Source organism: Rattus norvegicus, chromosome 11 (assembly GCF_036323735.1).
Source record: "Rattus norvegicus strain BN/NHsdMcwi chromosome 11, GRCr8, whole genome shotgun sequence".
Classification (NCBI taxonomy): domain Eukaryota; kingdom Metazoa; phylum Chordata; class Mammalia; order Rodentia; family Muridae; genus Rattus; species Rattus norvegicus.
In genome coordinates this window covers 94,081,449-94,097,092 of record NC_086029.1, presented here as the reverse complement: position 1 = coordinate 94,097,092, position 15,644 = coordinate 94,081,449, and the positions used below count along the sequence as shown (strand labels likewise).

General features: G+C 48.7%; 1 protein-coding gene across 1 annotated transcript; it reads right to left on the bottom strand.

The window, feature by feature from the left end:
- Window positions 1-1,812: 1,812 nt before the first annotated feature.
- Cyp2ab1 (cytochrome P450, family 2, subfamily ab, polypeptide 1) lies at window positions 1,813-11,440 on the bottom strand. The gene is made up of 8 exons (XM_017598186.3): window positions 8,893-11,440; window positions 8,042-8,191; window positions 7,284-7,444; window positions 6,807-6,980; window positions 6,330-6,471; window positions 5,338-5,525; window positions 2,724-2,865; window positions 1,813-2,625 (listed from the first exon to the last, which is right to left on the bottom strand). The coding sequence occupies exons 1-8, from the start codon at window positions 9,212-9,214 to the stop codon at window positions 2,420-2,422; spliced, it is 1,485 nt and encodes a 494-aa protein (XP_017453675.1). The 5' UTR covers window positions 9,215-11,440; the 3' UTR covers window positions 1,813-2,419.
- Between the last annotated feature and the right edge of the window lie 4,204 nt (window positions 11,441-15,644).

Genomic DNA, 15,644 nt, shown 5'->3' with positions numbered 1-15,644 from the left:
GCTTAAGGGACCCCAGTCATTGTTTGTGGTTTCCAGATATGGGATGCAGAGGAGTTCAGTTGCTAAGAGATACCAGCTTTGTGTGGCTCTACTTTTCATTCACAGATTCAAATATACAATTGTGTCTTATTGTACACGTTCCCAAAGTCAGCCTAGACCAAATGAGCCAACATAAAGATGGATGGCTGAGCTAACTGAGACCAGAACCAGTGTGGGGCAGCCTGTGTGCATCCTGTATATCTCCACCCCTTCTCATGTTCTACTCCTTTATTACTACCCTAGGTCATTTTAGCAAGCCAACTCTGACCGGCTCCATCTTGTAGCTCCTCTCCCTCATCCCCTAACCCCTTCTTTCTGTTTTGATTTTCCTCATGGGTTTGCCAGACATCACAGGCTGGCCCGATTCATAGTCTGTGCAGTCTGCAGAGCTTGTCTTGTTTTAGGCTATTTGGTTGCATTCCTTTATCTCCCTTCATTCTACCTTTTGCCATGACTTTGCCACCCACCTTGTCCCTACTGTGACCCTCCTATTTACTTTCCCTCTGTTTTTTCAGTATCAACCTAGTCCAGCCACTTGCTTTCTATTCTCTTCCCATTCATGAAGTGCTATCTGTATTTCATTTTTTCTTTTAGGTTGGGGGGGTTGTTTGTTTGTTTGTTTTTGAGACAGGGCTTTACTGTGTAGCCCAGGCTATCCTGGAACTCACTCTGTAGAGAAGACTGGCCTTGACCTCACAGAGATCCACCTGCATCTTTGTCCCAAGTGTTGGGAGTAAAGGCTTTTTTTTTTTTAAGTAAGGGTTTTTTGTTGTTTTTGTCTTTTTGGTTTTTGTTTTGTTTTGTTATGTTTTGTTTTTAATGAAAGCTGGAGAAATAGCTCATGGGTTAAGAATACTAACTTCATTTCCAGGGGACCCCAGTTCAATTCCCAGCACTCATGTTGGGTAACTCACAACTGCCTGAAATTCCATCTCCAAATGATCCATACCCTCTTCAGGTCCCTGAACACACACACACACACCAAACCAGGCATGATAATCCCAATGCTTGGGAGAGAGGCAAACAGATCTCTGAGACATTGAAGCTAGCCTAGGTCTACATAATAAGACTGAAACAAACAAAAACTACCACAAAATAGCAGGGGCAAAAACCTTATAGAAACCCACTATTTTGGAAGCTAATTTAAAAATATAATTTAAAAAGGAGCTTGAACACAGGTACCCCCCCCCTCAAAAGACATAAGGCATTAAATGAACATCTCAGCCCTATGTGTGTTTACATCTTTTGAGTTATTGGCTGGGAGCCCTGCCCCACCCCCCCAAACTGCAATATAGCCTATTGCATTGTTCTGGGCTTCCTGTCCTAACCTTACGATAAGATTCTGTGTTGAGGACAGATTTTGGTTGCAGGACAGAGAAATCAAGCTGGAAGTAACCTGAGGGCTTCCTTCCTTCCTTCCAGCTTTCATCATACCAGAAAATGCAATGCAGGCCACTGGAGGGGAAGGGGGTTACCCAGGATGAGTGCCGATAAGGAATGTTGACCTACCCTCTGGGCCCATCATGACAGGAAGTGTATGAAGAAAGCCATTGACTTTCAGATTTTCGGCCTACTCCCCTGGAGGAACTTCATGCCTTGTACCACAAACATGGTGTAATGCCACGGCTGCAAGGGCCTAATAGGAACCTACTTCTGCCATTTTCCTAAACAGACACGCTATCAAAACGCCTTCTAAATGTCTCGTCGATAGCCACAGACTGGCACAGTCCTCCTCCTCAGCCAGAGAAACTTCTCACTTCGGTGGACGGGTACGTGGCAGCCTCTCGTTTTTATTTTAATTTCCACTTAATACAAGTAATTCTCTTTTTAGTAAGATCTGTTTGAAGACACTATTTCAAAGCATCGCAGCTGTTATAGGGAAAGTAGAGCCAGGGTCCTTGATGGAAATGTGTGTGGGGACAACAGATTTAGGGACTTCTTCCCTCTGGTCTGAGGAGGGCGGGGAGGAGACAGAAAATGGTGTGCACGTACTCCCGCCTTCACCCCCACCGCTGCCCACCAGTTATCAGTCCCCAGCATTTGCATGCACTACTGTTTATAGTATTATGGGAAAGCATTTCCCTTTAAACTTACTTGGCTACTACATTGTGACATTTGATTTCCCCCCAAATGAACCATGTGAACCGAGTCAGACTTTACCAAATGTTACAAAATCCTCCTCTGCCAAAGCATAATTATCCTGCTCTAAGAAAGAAACTGCCAGAACCCAGTCAGGTACGGTTGCATTTTCTGGGATTACCATCAGAGCTAGTGTGAGAACTGTGGGCAGCTGGGCTAGGAAGATCTACTTCTTCCTGGCTGCTGATACTGAGGGGCTGACACGTGGAAACCTCGTGTGTTGGGGGACTGCAGGGCAGGCCTAGGGCTCCCTAGGGCTGAGGCTGCTCAGACGAGGCACGGCACAAATCTTCTGGGGCTGAGGCTGCAGTGTACCACCAAAGACATATTCCAGCCTGAGGCCCTGGCTCCCTTCTGGTAATTGAAACCGAAAGGTCCTGAGGAGGGTGGCAAACATCAGGAAGAGCTCCATTCGGGCAAGCTGTTCCCCAGGACACACACGATGCCCTGGAAGCAGAGAGAAAGGTCAAAGGAAAACAGGACTCTGTCTGTCCCAATAATCTTCCCACGTATACCATTCCAGGACCCAGCACTGTTCCTGATACCTGCAGAGAAGGGCAGGAAGGCTTCATTGGTCACAAAGTCTCCATCTTTGTCTAGGAAGTGGCCAGGGTTGAACTGATGAGGGGTCTCCCAGCACTCGGGGTCACACAGCACCGAGGCCAGATTGGGCAAGATGATGGTTCCCTGCAAAGAAGAGCTAATGTAGCTTGTGGAGGCTCAGACTGCTCAGTACCCAGCCTTGGCCTGGGGCTAAAGCAACTCCAGTATATGGGTGGGGGTGGTGGAGTGCCCAGAACCCAGGGAGATCCTCAACGGCCTTCCCTCCACGCTCACACTCATTAAGGAGCTGAGTTCTACCTCTGGATTCAAGGCAGCCCACAATGGGGGAAGGGAAGAATAGAGAGAATAAGAAGGGGGAAAGAAAGATCAAGCATTGGGAAGACAGAAAACGTAGAGCCAGAGATGGACACTTGACTAGTTAGTGGTGGGAGGAGGAGACCGTGACCTATGTCCTCACCTTCCCACTAACTGTTCCCCTACTCTTAACCCTTACCTACCTTGCAGCTCTAACCCCAGCGTCCACTTTGTTTCACAAGTGAATGAGTGACTAAAAAGAAAGTCACACTGAGCAAGTAGGACCAGGAAGGGACAAAGGCTTCAGCCCAAATAAACTATGCTCCTTTCCATGCGGACCCAGGGCTGAAGAGAAACAGTGTTAGCAGCTAGGAATAGAGCTCAGTGGTCTAGCACTTGCCTATCATGCAAGGCCTGAGTCTAACCCAGCAGTCCTGGCACAGGAAGGAGGGAGAACAGGTGGATGGGAGAGAAGGGGGGTAATAAAAAGGACCAAGCAAAGAGGAATAAGGATTAGTTACAGTCCTAGTCTTAGGACACTCATCCTCAGGATTCTGATGTCCAGAATTCAGAATTCCTACTGGATGGGAAGGAATAGAATTGAGGCAAACATCCCACCCCATGGCACATCCAGGAGACCGAGTGCAAGGTTCTCAGTTTCGACAAAAAAAGAGAGCTTTAAGTTTAAAACTGAACCGAAACAAAGACTTCTGAAGAGTTTGAAGTCTGCATCCCAAGCAAAAACTGAAGATCGGGGTTTGGGGATTTGGGTCAGTGGTAGAGCGCTTGCCTAGCAAGCGCAAGGCCCTGGGTTCGATCCCCAGCTCCGAAAAAAAAGAATAGAAAAAAAAAAAAAAAAAAAAAACTGAAGATCAGGAACAGAAGCTGACCCAAAGGCTTCTGTGCCACTGTTGTGGGTGCTACACCACCTGGGCTGAAGGCACAGACCAAGCTGCAGCCAGCTGGCACGGTAAGACACCAAGATCTGTGGTTTTACACAGAGGTGTTGGGAAGGCACGAATTTCTGCTCGTGACTGAGTAAGCTGCATGTTTTCCCATTACAGTGCGGGTCTTAGCCTGAGATTAACAGCCGCGTGCATTGTGACAGCCCTTTTTGTGGTGCTGGGGATAAGCCCAGGGCTTCGCTTACATGTGCTCTACCACTAAGCCACACCTCAACCAAATCGTCAGCTCTCGTTCTTTTGAGTGTGAGCCTTCGCCACAGCTGAATTCTTTCTCTGAGCCAGCTCAACAATTCTTACTAATCCCCTTCAGATAAAGAGACATTTGCAAAGAGGCTATAGTTGCTCATGTATCCCATTCCAGACGGCATCTGGTATCTTGGGAAGCACAGGCTGATCTTTGTTCATGGAGCAGATTCAGAACACCCCATATTCACTCATAAAAGCTAAGCATGCCTTTCCCCCCAGGTTACAGAACCATCTGGCTCCTGGGGACTCTATTCTAGCTTGTCCTCAGGAAACAGCAGTTTGAATTTTACCAGCATGTAGAATACCTGAGCCGAGACAGCTTGAAGAGGACCCATTCTGGTAGGTCCATTGCCATTACTGTCTCTCAGTGGCTAAAATGGTGCGATCAATGTCGACTCACCAGAGAGATGGGCCTCGAGCTTGGCTGTGGGGTATTATTTTGATCACGTTAATTGAGGCGGTAAGGCCTACCCATAATAGATAAGGCCTTGTGTAAGAACACAGAAAGCAAAGTGGGCGCTAACATGCATTAATGCCACTCTCTGCTCCTGGCCGTGATAAAATGTATCAACTCTCCGACGCCTGCTGCCTTGACTTTCCTTCCGTGAAGACCAGGGCAAGAGCAAGTGCTCTTAGCCACTGAGCCATCTCTCCAGCCCTAGTTTTGGTTTTTGAGACAAGTTCTCTTGTAGTCTAGCCTGACCTTGACTATGTGGCTGAAAATGACCTTGACCTGATGTTTCTGCCTCTACTTCCCACGTTGTGGGATGCACTAGTAGCCTGACTTGTATTTGCGGGTTTACTTTTGTATTTTGGGGATTAAACCTAGGGCCTTGCGCATGGTAGAACTTCATAAAATATGTGTCAACAATAAATACTGGAAAGAAGTTTCTTAAAACACCTCTCAAACACAGGAAACCTTAAGGTTATCAATCAAGGGCCATATTCTGTCATAACCATGCCCACCAATAACCACAGGTGACTGACTGACAGCTGCCAGGTGGGCAGAATCTGGAGCAAGTGCCTGTGCTGGGCAGGAATGCTTTCTGCAGGTGCTGGGTCTGGCATGGGCCTATTCCAGGCTACTTACCTTAGATACATAGTAACCATGCATCCAGGTGGGAGTCACACACTGACGTACAGCGCCCACGGCCACAACGCTGCTAAGGCGCTGTACCTCGTGGAGGACAGCACGGGTGTAGGGCAGTCGCTCTCGATCCTCATAGCAGACGGCCTGTGCAGTACCCAGCACCTCATCCAGTTCCTGCTGCACTCTCTCTGCGGACAGCTCAGTGAGGGTCTTGGGATGGTGCCTGTGGCCCAGCCTCCCCAACACCACCCGGCCCCACCGCACCAGCTATTCCGTTTCCTACCTAGAGACCGCTGCTAAAGTTCCCAGACCTAGGTCATGCCCCCGCCCCACCACCAGCTGTTTCACAGGAGAGAGAATTTGCCTCTCTGTAAGGTTCACTCCTATATGGAGAGGTTATGAGAAGGGAAAAGACCTCGTCGTGAGTCTCACAGCCTGGGGACTACCGTCTTCGTTTGATGTATGAGAAAACGAAGGCTCTACAGAAAATGTACTTAGGGCCTCACAGAACTGGAGCTGGTTGTAGCCATTTTGTCCCTTAGAGAACTCCAGATACTTTTGTTCCTCACAACTGTGTTTTTTTTTTTTTTTTTTTTTTTTTTGTTCTTTTTTTCGGAGCTGGGGACTGAACCCAGGGCCTTGCGCTTCCTAGGTAAGCGCTCTACCACTGAGCTAAATCCCCAGCCCCCACAACTGTGTTCTTATCGTTATCCCAGGGCCTGGCACTTAGTAGGTGCTGAGTCATTACTGAATGAGTGGAACCACACCTCCCAGCTGCCAGTTCTGAGAGGAAGAATGATTTCCTACGGTCATGTAGCGAGTCACAGGCTGGGAGCTTAAAATCCCTCCTTTCTAACTCAAATCTGCCAGGTTCCTGAGCCGCGGAGATAAGAACAGGTTTTCCTCCATGCTCAAAGTACAGAGTGATGGGTGCACGGTACCTGGAGCCCCCTGGGGACTAACAGACTAGGGACTAACTGAGGGTCCCATACCTTGGATGGCTCTGTGATGGACCAGGTATATGATTGCCCAGTGCAGAGTGGTGGCCGTGGTGTCTGTGCCTCCCAGAAATAGGTCAATCACCACTTGGATAAGGTTCTCCTCACTGAATGTGGAGACAGGGTCATCCATGGCCTGGTGAGGGTGAGGGTGAGGGAAGGAACAGCTCTGGCTCTAAAGGTTTCTTGTGGCACACACCTGGTGTCTTCCTACGGTCTGATTTGTCCCAAGACTTGTAGGATCAGAGCTTTCTTAGGTGTGAGGCCCCCAGGGGAGGGCCTCAGTCCGGGGACTGGATTGGTTTCAACAGCCCCCGGCACCTATACCCTCTTCTTTCCAGCCTACCAGAGAAACCAGCTCTGGCCTAGAAAGACCCTTTCTTAGCCCAAGTTTCAAGGTGCCCAGAAGTTTGCAGAATCAGGCAAACATGGGAAACGGCTCATGGTTAGAAATGAGTGCCCCAGACTAACCTTGGTGATTTGTGACAGGTAGCAGCTGATGAAATCCTTGGGGGCCTCAGGTGTCCTGAGCTTATGCCTGATGATTTCATGGTGGATGAAGCCCCTCACAGCCTCGTGGTACTGAAATATCTTCTGGTGGGGTCCTGAGAGGTAGCGGAGGGCCCAGGGAAACATGTCGTACAGCTGTAGAGAGAATGGCCCACTCAGGGCTTACTCCTGCACCAGTCCTGAGTCAAGACAGCTGAGCACTGTACCAGGGGACTCCAAAATAGGCTGGGCCTCTGATTTCAGAAGCTCAGGGCTGCTTTTGTGTGGAGAGCCCAAAACTGTAGACAAAAATGCGAGCCTAAGAAATTTAGAATCAGACCCAGCCACACCTCCTGCCTACTTTTTACCATTCCAGCCAGACCCCGGTGGAGGCTCCTGTCTGAATCAAGTCCAAACAGTCCCACAGCCTGCATGCCAGCCTCCCCAAGAGCCGATTACCCGGCGCCAAGTAGTGCTGGCAAAGGCGAGGCCAAGGTTGATGGCTCGAATTAGTTCCAGGAAGATGGGCTCCTCGGAGAGGAAGTGATGACCAAACACCAGGGCCCCAATAACTCTCGTTGTGGATCGAATGATAGGAACCTGAGGATCAAAGGCTCTCCCTGTGAGGAGAGGGGAGAGCCGAGTATGAGGAGGCACAGAAAGCCTCAGACACCACCGCCCACCTACGCAATTCATTCCCATTCCTCATCCAAGCCCCTGTCAGGTGATGCTGCTGGGAAGAACTAGATACACCTAGGATTGGGAGAACTTAAGACTGCTTAGGTCTAAAAGGATGAGTGTTGGTTCCCCACAGGGAAGGAAGGCTTGGGGGAGCCTATGAAAGTCCAGAGGGAAAGAAACCTGTGCACAAGGCAAGAAATATAAAAGACCCTAGGTATTGACTGAGAACACATCCAGAACTATAAAGTAGGCTTTCTACTTACTTAGGCGTTTTTAGGTCTGCATTCACTCACCCTGGGGAAACTCCTAGTCAAAACCACTGGTACTGTTAACTAGGTTTCAGTGACACCTCTCTCTCTCTCTCTCTCTCTCTCTCTGTGTGTGTGTGTGTGTGTGTGTGTGTGTGTGAGAGAGAGAGAGAGAGAGAGAGAGAGAGAGAGAGAGAGAGACAGAGGTTTATACTCCTCTGCAGAGACGTGCACGAGTGTAGAGGACACAGGGATAGGTCATGCTTGCCCTGGCCCACTTCCTCTCACCCTGTTCCTGGTGAAACACCTCAGCCAGCTCTGCTGCCTCGTGCTGCAGCTGCAACTCTAACGCTTGCTTGCCAAGGCCCAGCTCTCGAAGAGTCGTCAGACAGAAGCGTCTCTGTTGTCGCCATGTAAGCCCATTGCTGCAGATAACACCTGAGACCAAGGACAGAATGAGCACCTGCCCCATCCCCACCCCTTGGATACCTCCACCAGGCCCAGAGAGCAGACTCCTCGTGACCGTCCCCACCCGCTCTGAACTGCAGCTCTGACCAGGAGAAGAGGGCCATTGTGGGGTGGAGATCTAGGGTCCTTAGGGTGGGTTCAGATATGCCTGCCCTTAAGCTCCAGTTTGATTCTGCAATTCCCCACAGAGATAGAGGAGGAAAGAGACAAAGGGGTCTAAAAGGAGGGCAGGAAGGACAAGGCCCTTTCTGAGCTGGCGCAGACATGGTCCTCTCAGGTGTTCTCCAACACCCAGGGAAGGGAGAGCAGTTTCCCATCTAAAGATGAGTACACTGGAAGTTGGAATATGAAGCTGGCTCATTCAAGGCCAGGAAGCCAGGAAGGGGCTGATCCCGGCTTTTATTCTGGTCTTTTTTTTTTTTTTAACATCTCCCTGCCTCACATGGAGGGGTTTGAGAATATCTTCTTGGTCCAGCCCTGTCTGTTCCCAGTTCTTTTTTTTTTTTTTTGAGCTGGGGACCGAACCCAGGGCTTTGCGCTTCCTAGGTAAGCGCTCTACCACTGAGCTAAATCCCCAGCCCCTGTTCCCAGTTCTTAACAATCCTTGTCCTCTTGAGTATACTGATGTACAACCGGCCACCTTCCCTCCCTCATAGCAAGGGCAGACTCACCTTTTTCTCCAAATAGGTCTCGGAAGAATGGGGTGAGGGGCCTCCCCGAGAACTGTTCTGAGTTGGAGACCAGGGCTTCCTTCACCGCCCGGAAGCCGTTCAGCACCACAATGGGTGTAGAGCCCAGCCACACAGTAAACACATTGCCATGAGTCTGAGCCAGCTGTGGAGACACCAGGCAGCCCATAGCCCCTTTTGCTATGATCGCCCTCTGGGTGTGACTGCCTACCTTCCTGCATCCGGTACTCAACTTTTGGCGCACATCTTCAGAGTACCTCCCAACTCCTTGAATCCAGCCCAGGGTCACAGAGTCCATGGGCATTTAGAGGAAATCAGGGAGGAGCATTCACACCCCATCCGTCCTGGGCATGGGTATGTTCTAGTGTCGTGTGTGATATAAACAGCCACACTTTCTTGAATGGGCTTCTCGTGCATCGCCTGAACACCCCACAGCCCCATCCTTCCACCCCACTTCCTGCCCGGTCTTTATCTCCCTTTCACAAGCCCTGTATGCCCTGCATTTGGCAGGTGTGCTAACTGAGGCACAAAGCTTCCAAGCTGGCAAGCGACAAGACCAGGACCTCCCCGTTGCTTCGACTTCCAAGGTTCCTAGGCTGGGAGGATAGAGTTCTTCTGTCTATCCCTTTAGGGAATCACGGTTGAGGCCCCCTCCATACCTGGAACAGCATATTTGGGTGTAGCCGAAAGTTTAGTTGCCATAAATTCCCAAGGAGGGGGAAAGGGAACGGGCCGGGAGGGAGGTGACTCCTTCTCCAGCACAAGGCGGCAAGCTTCAGGAGCAGGAAGGAGCCGGCCAGGAAAGCCATCCCACCGAATAGAGAGAACATCCCTGCTGTCCTCCCTTTGCTCCCAGTCACAATCTGGCACCTTACTGCTGGCCACTCTGCCTTTTATGCTCTCTGGCTGCTTTCTGAGGGGAGGCGAACCAGCAGAGTAAATCCACTCAGTCACACTGCTCACACAGGGGCCACGTCACTCAGCAGGGCCTCGGGGCTCGAGTAGGGGACAAGTTGCAACAGCCTCCTAAACGAACGGCAGCCTCGCTGCTGGCCCATGCAGCTCCATCTTGAGGAGGCCCCTCTCAGCCTGTGCCCAAGTTGACTGAATATGTTAGCCAGAAGGACAGAAGCAACACCGGTTAATGGCAGCGTCTCCTCTGGGACAAACTGTCCCACTGGGATCTGGAGTGAAGCTGAGCTCCTGGGCCTCCTCTCCACCCAGACCCACAGCAGCTTCTGAATCTCTCCAGCCTGCTGGTCTCCATGTTGTACTCAGCATGGCCTCTTCACCTGTCCTGGACCCTCGCTTCTGTCTGAAGTCATGTCTGGAGCCTTTTGTTTACGTTTTAACTGCCTTGGGAGTAGAGTTGCGTGGTCCCCTTGCCTCAGTTTGGAGCATGGACGGGGTAGGGCATCCACAGATAGAAGGCCAGCCACAGCAGGAGCCACTGCCACCCCAGGCTTCTGTCTGAGAAGACAGAAGAGTTCTGGAGGCGGACAGCGGTGACAGCACCACAGTACAAACACTTCCCGCACCGAGTCACACATCGAAGCTCGCTGAACTGTCTGGTCTGCATTGTGGTTTACTATACTCTAGTCATTTTATATTTCCTTCAGAATGTCATACATGCATACTTTTTAAAGCCTACCTACCCCTACTCTCAACTTCTAATTCTTACTGGTACCCCAAACACAGCACCAAACTACTTCATGTCCTTTTAAAAGAATTATTTTGATCACACTACTATGTCCAATTAGTGGTGCTCATACAAGTGTGGATGTGGGACAGCCACTGGGGCACAGGCAACCTGTCAGTGGTCATAGACACATGAAACTGGTGCTCCTTCCCCAGCAGCCAGCAGCTAGCGATGGCTCCTCAAGAGGAGGTGAGACTTCATAAACCCGTGGCCCCTCTGTGCTAGAGTAGCTTGACCTTGCGCAGGTAACCACGGCTGTGGGGAGTTCATGGGTGCAAGAACCATGCATGTCTACGAGACAGCCTTTCACAGCACCCTGGCTCTTAAAACCTCTCTGCCCTCTCTTCTACAATGTTCCCTGAGCCCTGGGTGGGAAGGCACTGATACAGATGTTCCTTCGGGGCTGGGCACTCAGCAGTCACTTGCTCTCGGCACTGTGACCAGTTACGAGCCTTTACTAACCTGGGGCTGGGAGAAGCTGATCTGACTAATCCGGGTTGGTTTTGTTTTGAGAAGGGATCTGGAATAGTTCAGATGGCCCTCAAATTTGCTACCCAGTGGTGGATGACCTCCTCCGCCCAAGTGCTGGAGTTGCAAGTGTCCACTCTGTCCAGCTTTTACTACTATTTTTTTTTCTTTTTGAGACAGTGTAAGTAGCCTAAACTGGTCTTAAGCTCTAAATAGATGAACCTGGCCTTGAACTCCTGATCTACTTAACTGTACCTCCCGAGTGCTGGATTACATGTAGTGCTACCATGGCCGGCTTTGTAAAAGTGTCATGCGGGGTACTGATGGAGGACATCACAGTTTCATCAGAGGCGTTAGTGTAGGTGAGGGTGTCCATGCAGCAGCTGAGGTGACGACTGGGGAGAGAGAGAGAGAGAGAGAGAGAGAGAGAGAGAGAGAGAGAGAGAGGGAGGGAGAAGGAGGGAGGGAGGGAGAGAGAGAGAGAGAGAGAGAGAGAAGGAGGGAGAAGGAGGGAGGGAGGGAGAGAGAGAGAGAGAGAGAGAGAGAGAGAGAGAGAAGGAAGGAGAAGGAGGGAGGGAGAGAGAGAGAGAGAGAAGGAGGGAGAAGGAGGGAGGGAGGGAGGGAGAGAGAGAGAGAGAGAGAGAAGGAGGGAGAAGGAGGGAGGGAGGGAGGGAGAGAGCGAGAGCGAGAGCGAGAGAGAGAGAGAAGGAGGGAGAGGGAGGGAGAGAGGGAGGGAGGGAGGGAGGGAGGGAGGGAGGGAGGGAGAGAAGGAGAGAGAGGGAGGTAGGGAGAGAGAGAGAGAGAGAGAGAGAGAGGTGAAAGAGAAAATGGCTCTGTCCTGTGCCTGCATGTCCCGCCTGGGCACCACTGATCCAGCTACCTGGAGCAGGCATGTTCCCCAGAGCCTTCTCAACAGACACAACATTTAAAGATTTTTCTTTATGGCGGAGAACCTATCGCCCTACTGGGAAAGGTGTGCTGGCCTTTGACAGACTTCCTCCCTCCCTTGCCAGAGGATTACAACATTCTGCCTGCTGGGAAACACATCAGTCCAAACCTCCCAAGTGTGTTAACCTTTGACAGGTTTCTTCCCTCTCTTTTCCAAGCGTTACAGCATTCTGGCTGCTTAGGACGGGATGCGGTTTCCAAAACAGACACTCCCAGCACACTGGGCCACTCTATTTCAAAGACAGAAGGTGACAGGAACATGGACGCCCCCAGGGACAAAAGTCTCTACTTCTCAGCCTCAGTGACTAAGCAGTGGCCATGTGGCTCTTTTTAGGGGACTTCCCATGTAGCATATGGATGACCTCGGTCTAGCTGCCAACAACTTGTTCCAGGCCCTTGATGGACTCCTTAAAGTCTGTTATCACTGCAACCCAGGCCATGTGGCTCTTTTCTCTTTAAAATTCTGGAACAAGAATGGACAAAGCAGATCACCCCCCATGCCATTATTACTCAACAATTGTGGTAAACCAATATGCCCTTTCTGAGGCATGCACACATATTTTTTAATTGCATTTTTATTTACATTTTCAATGTTATCCCATTTCCTGTTTCGGCCCCAAAAACCTGCTCCCCCACCCCCACTTGTATAAGGGTGCTCCCTTCCTTACCCACCCACCTACTCCCTCCCACCTCCCCGCCCTGACATTGGGGACATCGAGCCTTGACTCCCTCCCACCTCCCCGCCCTGACATTGAGGACATCGAGCCTTGACAAGGCCAAGAGCCTCTCCTCCCATGGATGCCCGAAAAGGTCATCCTCTACTGCATATGAGGATGAACCATAAATCCATTTCTGTGTTCATCCCTGGGAGCTCTGGGGTGGGGTGGGGGAGGTCTGGTTGGTTGATAATGTGTTCTCCTTATGGGATTGCAAACCCCTTCAGCTACTTCAGTCCTTTCGCTAACTCCTCCACTGGGAATCCTGTTCTCAGTTCAATGGTTGGCTGCTAGCATCCGTCTCTATGTTAGTAAGACTCTGGCAGAGCCTCTCAGGAGACAGCTATAGTAGTCTCCTGTCAGCAAGCACTTCTTGGCATCTACAATATTGTCTGGGTTTGGTGGCTGTATATGGGATGCATCCCCATGTGAGGCAGTCTCTGATTGGCCTTTCAGTCTCTACTCCATACTTTGTCTCCATATTTTCTCCTGTGAGTAGTTTTGTCCCCCTTCTAAGAAGGAATGAAGCACCCACACTTTGGTCTTCCTTCTTCTTGAGCTTCATGTGGTTTGTGAATTGTATCTTGGGTAATTCAAGCTTTTAGGTTAATATCCACTTACCAGTGAGTGCATACAATGTGTATTATTTTGTGATTGGGTTACAGCACTCAGGATGATATTTTCCAGTTCAATCCATTTGCCTATGAGTTTCATGAAGTCATTGTCTTTGATAGCTGAGTAGTAGTCCATTGTGTAGATGTACCACATGTCTGTATCCATTCCTCTGTTGAAGGGCATCAGGGTTCTTTCCAGCTTCTGGCTACTATAAATAAGGCTGCTATGAACATAGTGGAGCTTGTGTCTTTGTTGTATGTTGTAGCATCTTTTGGGTATATGCCCTGGAGTGGTATAGCTGGGTCCTCAGGTAGTACTATGTCTGAAGAACTACCAGACTGATTTCCAGGATGGTTGTACCAGTTCGCAATCCCACCAACAATGGAGGAGTGTTCCTCTTTCTCCACATCCTCACCAGCATCTGCTGTCACCTGAGTTTTTGATCTTAGCCATTCTGACTGGTGTGAGGAGGAATCTCAGAGTTGTTTTGATTTGTATTTCCATGATAACCAAGGATGTTGAACATTTCTTCAGGAACTTCTCAGCCATTCAATATTCCTCAGCTGAGAATTCTTTGTTTAGCTCTGTAACCCATTTTTTTTTTGTTTTTTTGTTCTTTTTTTTCGGAGCTGGGGACCGAACCCAGGGCCTTGCGCTTCCTAGGCAAGCGCTCTACCACTGAGCTAAATCCCCAACCCCTGTAACCCATTTTTTAAGAGGGTTATTTGGATCTCTGGAGCCTAACTTCTTGAGTTCTTTGCATACATTGGATATTAGCCCTCTATCAGATGTAGGATTAGTAAAGATCTTTTCCCAATCGGTTGGTTACCATTTTGTCCTATTAACAGTGTCCTTTGCCTTACAGAAGCTTTGAAATTTTATGAGGTCCCATTTGTCGATTCTTGATCTTAGAGCATAAGGCATTGGTGTTCTGTTCAGGAAATTTTCCCCAGTGCCCATGTGTTCCAGGCTCTTGCCCACTTTCTCTTCTATTAGTTTGAGTGTATCTGGTTTGATGTGGAGGTCCTTGATCCACTTGGACTTGATCTTTGTACAAGGAAATAAGAATGGATCGATTTGCATTCTTCTACGTGATGGCCTCCAATTGAGCCAACATCGTTTGTTGAAAATGTTGTATTTTTTCCACTGCATGGTTTTAACTCCTTTGTCAAAGATCAAGTGACCTTAGGTGTGTAGGTTCATTTCTGGGTCTTCAGTTCTATTCCATTGATCTACCTGCCTGTCTTTGTACCAATACCATACAGTTTTTATCACTATTGCTTGAGGTTAGGGTTGGTGATTCCCCTGGAAGTTCTTTTATTGTTGAGAATAGTTTTCGCTATCCTGGGTTTTTGTTATTCCAAATGAATCTGCAAATTGCTCTAACTCTATGAAGAATTGACTTGGTATTTTGATAGGGATTTCATTGAATCTGCAGATTGCTTTTGGCAAGATGGCCATTTTTACAGTATCAATTCCGCCAATCCAGGAGCATGGGAGATCTTTCCATCTTGTGAGATCTTAAATTTCTTTCTTCAGAGACTTGAAGTTCTTATCATACAGATCTTTCACTTGCTTTGTTAGAGTCACCCCAAAGTATTTTATATTATTTGTGACTATTGTGAAGGGTGTCATTTCCCTAATTTCTTTCTCAGCCTGTTTATCCTTTGAGTAGAGGTAGGCCACTGATTTGTTTGAGTTAATTTTATATCCACCCACTCTGCTCAAGTTGTTTATCAGGTGTAGGCGTTCTCTGGTGGAATTTCGGGGTCACAAATATACTATCAAATCATCTGCAAATAGTGATGTTTTGACTTCTTTTCCAATTTGTAACTCTTTGATCTCTTTCCGTTGTCTAATTGCTCTGGCTAGAACTTCAAGTACTATATTGAATAGGTAGAGTGAGAGTGGGCAGCCTTGTCTAGTCCCTGATTTTAATGGGATTGCTTCAAGTTTCTCTCCATTTAGCTTGATATTGGCTACTGGTTTGCTGCATATTGCTTTTACTATGTTTAGGTATGGTCCTTGAATTCCTGATCTTTCCAAGACTTTTAACATGAAAGGGTGTTGAATTTTGTCAAATGCTTTCTCAGCATCTAATGATATAATCAAATGGTTTTTTTTCCTTTGAGTTTGTTTATATAGTGGATAACATGGAAAATCTGGATAAATGGATAATTTTCTAGACAGATATCAGTTACCAAAATTTAATCAGGATCAGATAAACCATCTAAACAGTCCCATAACTCCTAAAGAAATAGAAGCAGTCATTAAAAGTCTCTCAGCCA

Excerpts from the sequence above, each read along its gene's own strand:
- Cyp2ab1 (XM_017598186.3), bottom strand. The coding sequence starts at position 9,214 with ATGCCCATGGACTCTGTGACCCTGGGCTGGATTCAAGGAGTTGGGAGG. Across the intron at positions 8,192-8,892 it reads AGACCTATTTGGAGAAAAAG|GTGTTATCTGCAGCAATGGG; the intron begins GTGAGTCTGCCC and ends CCTTGGTCTCAG. Across the intron at positions 6,472-6,806 it reads ACCTGTCACAAATCACCAAG|GCCATGGATGACCCTGTCTC; the intron begins GTTAGTCTGGGG and ends CACCCTCACCAG.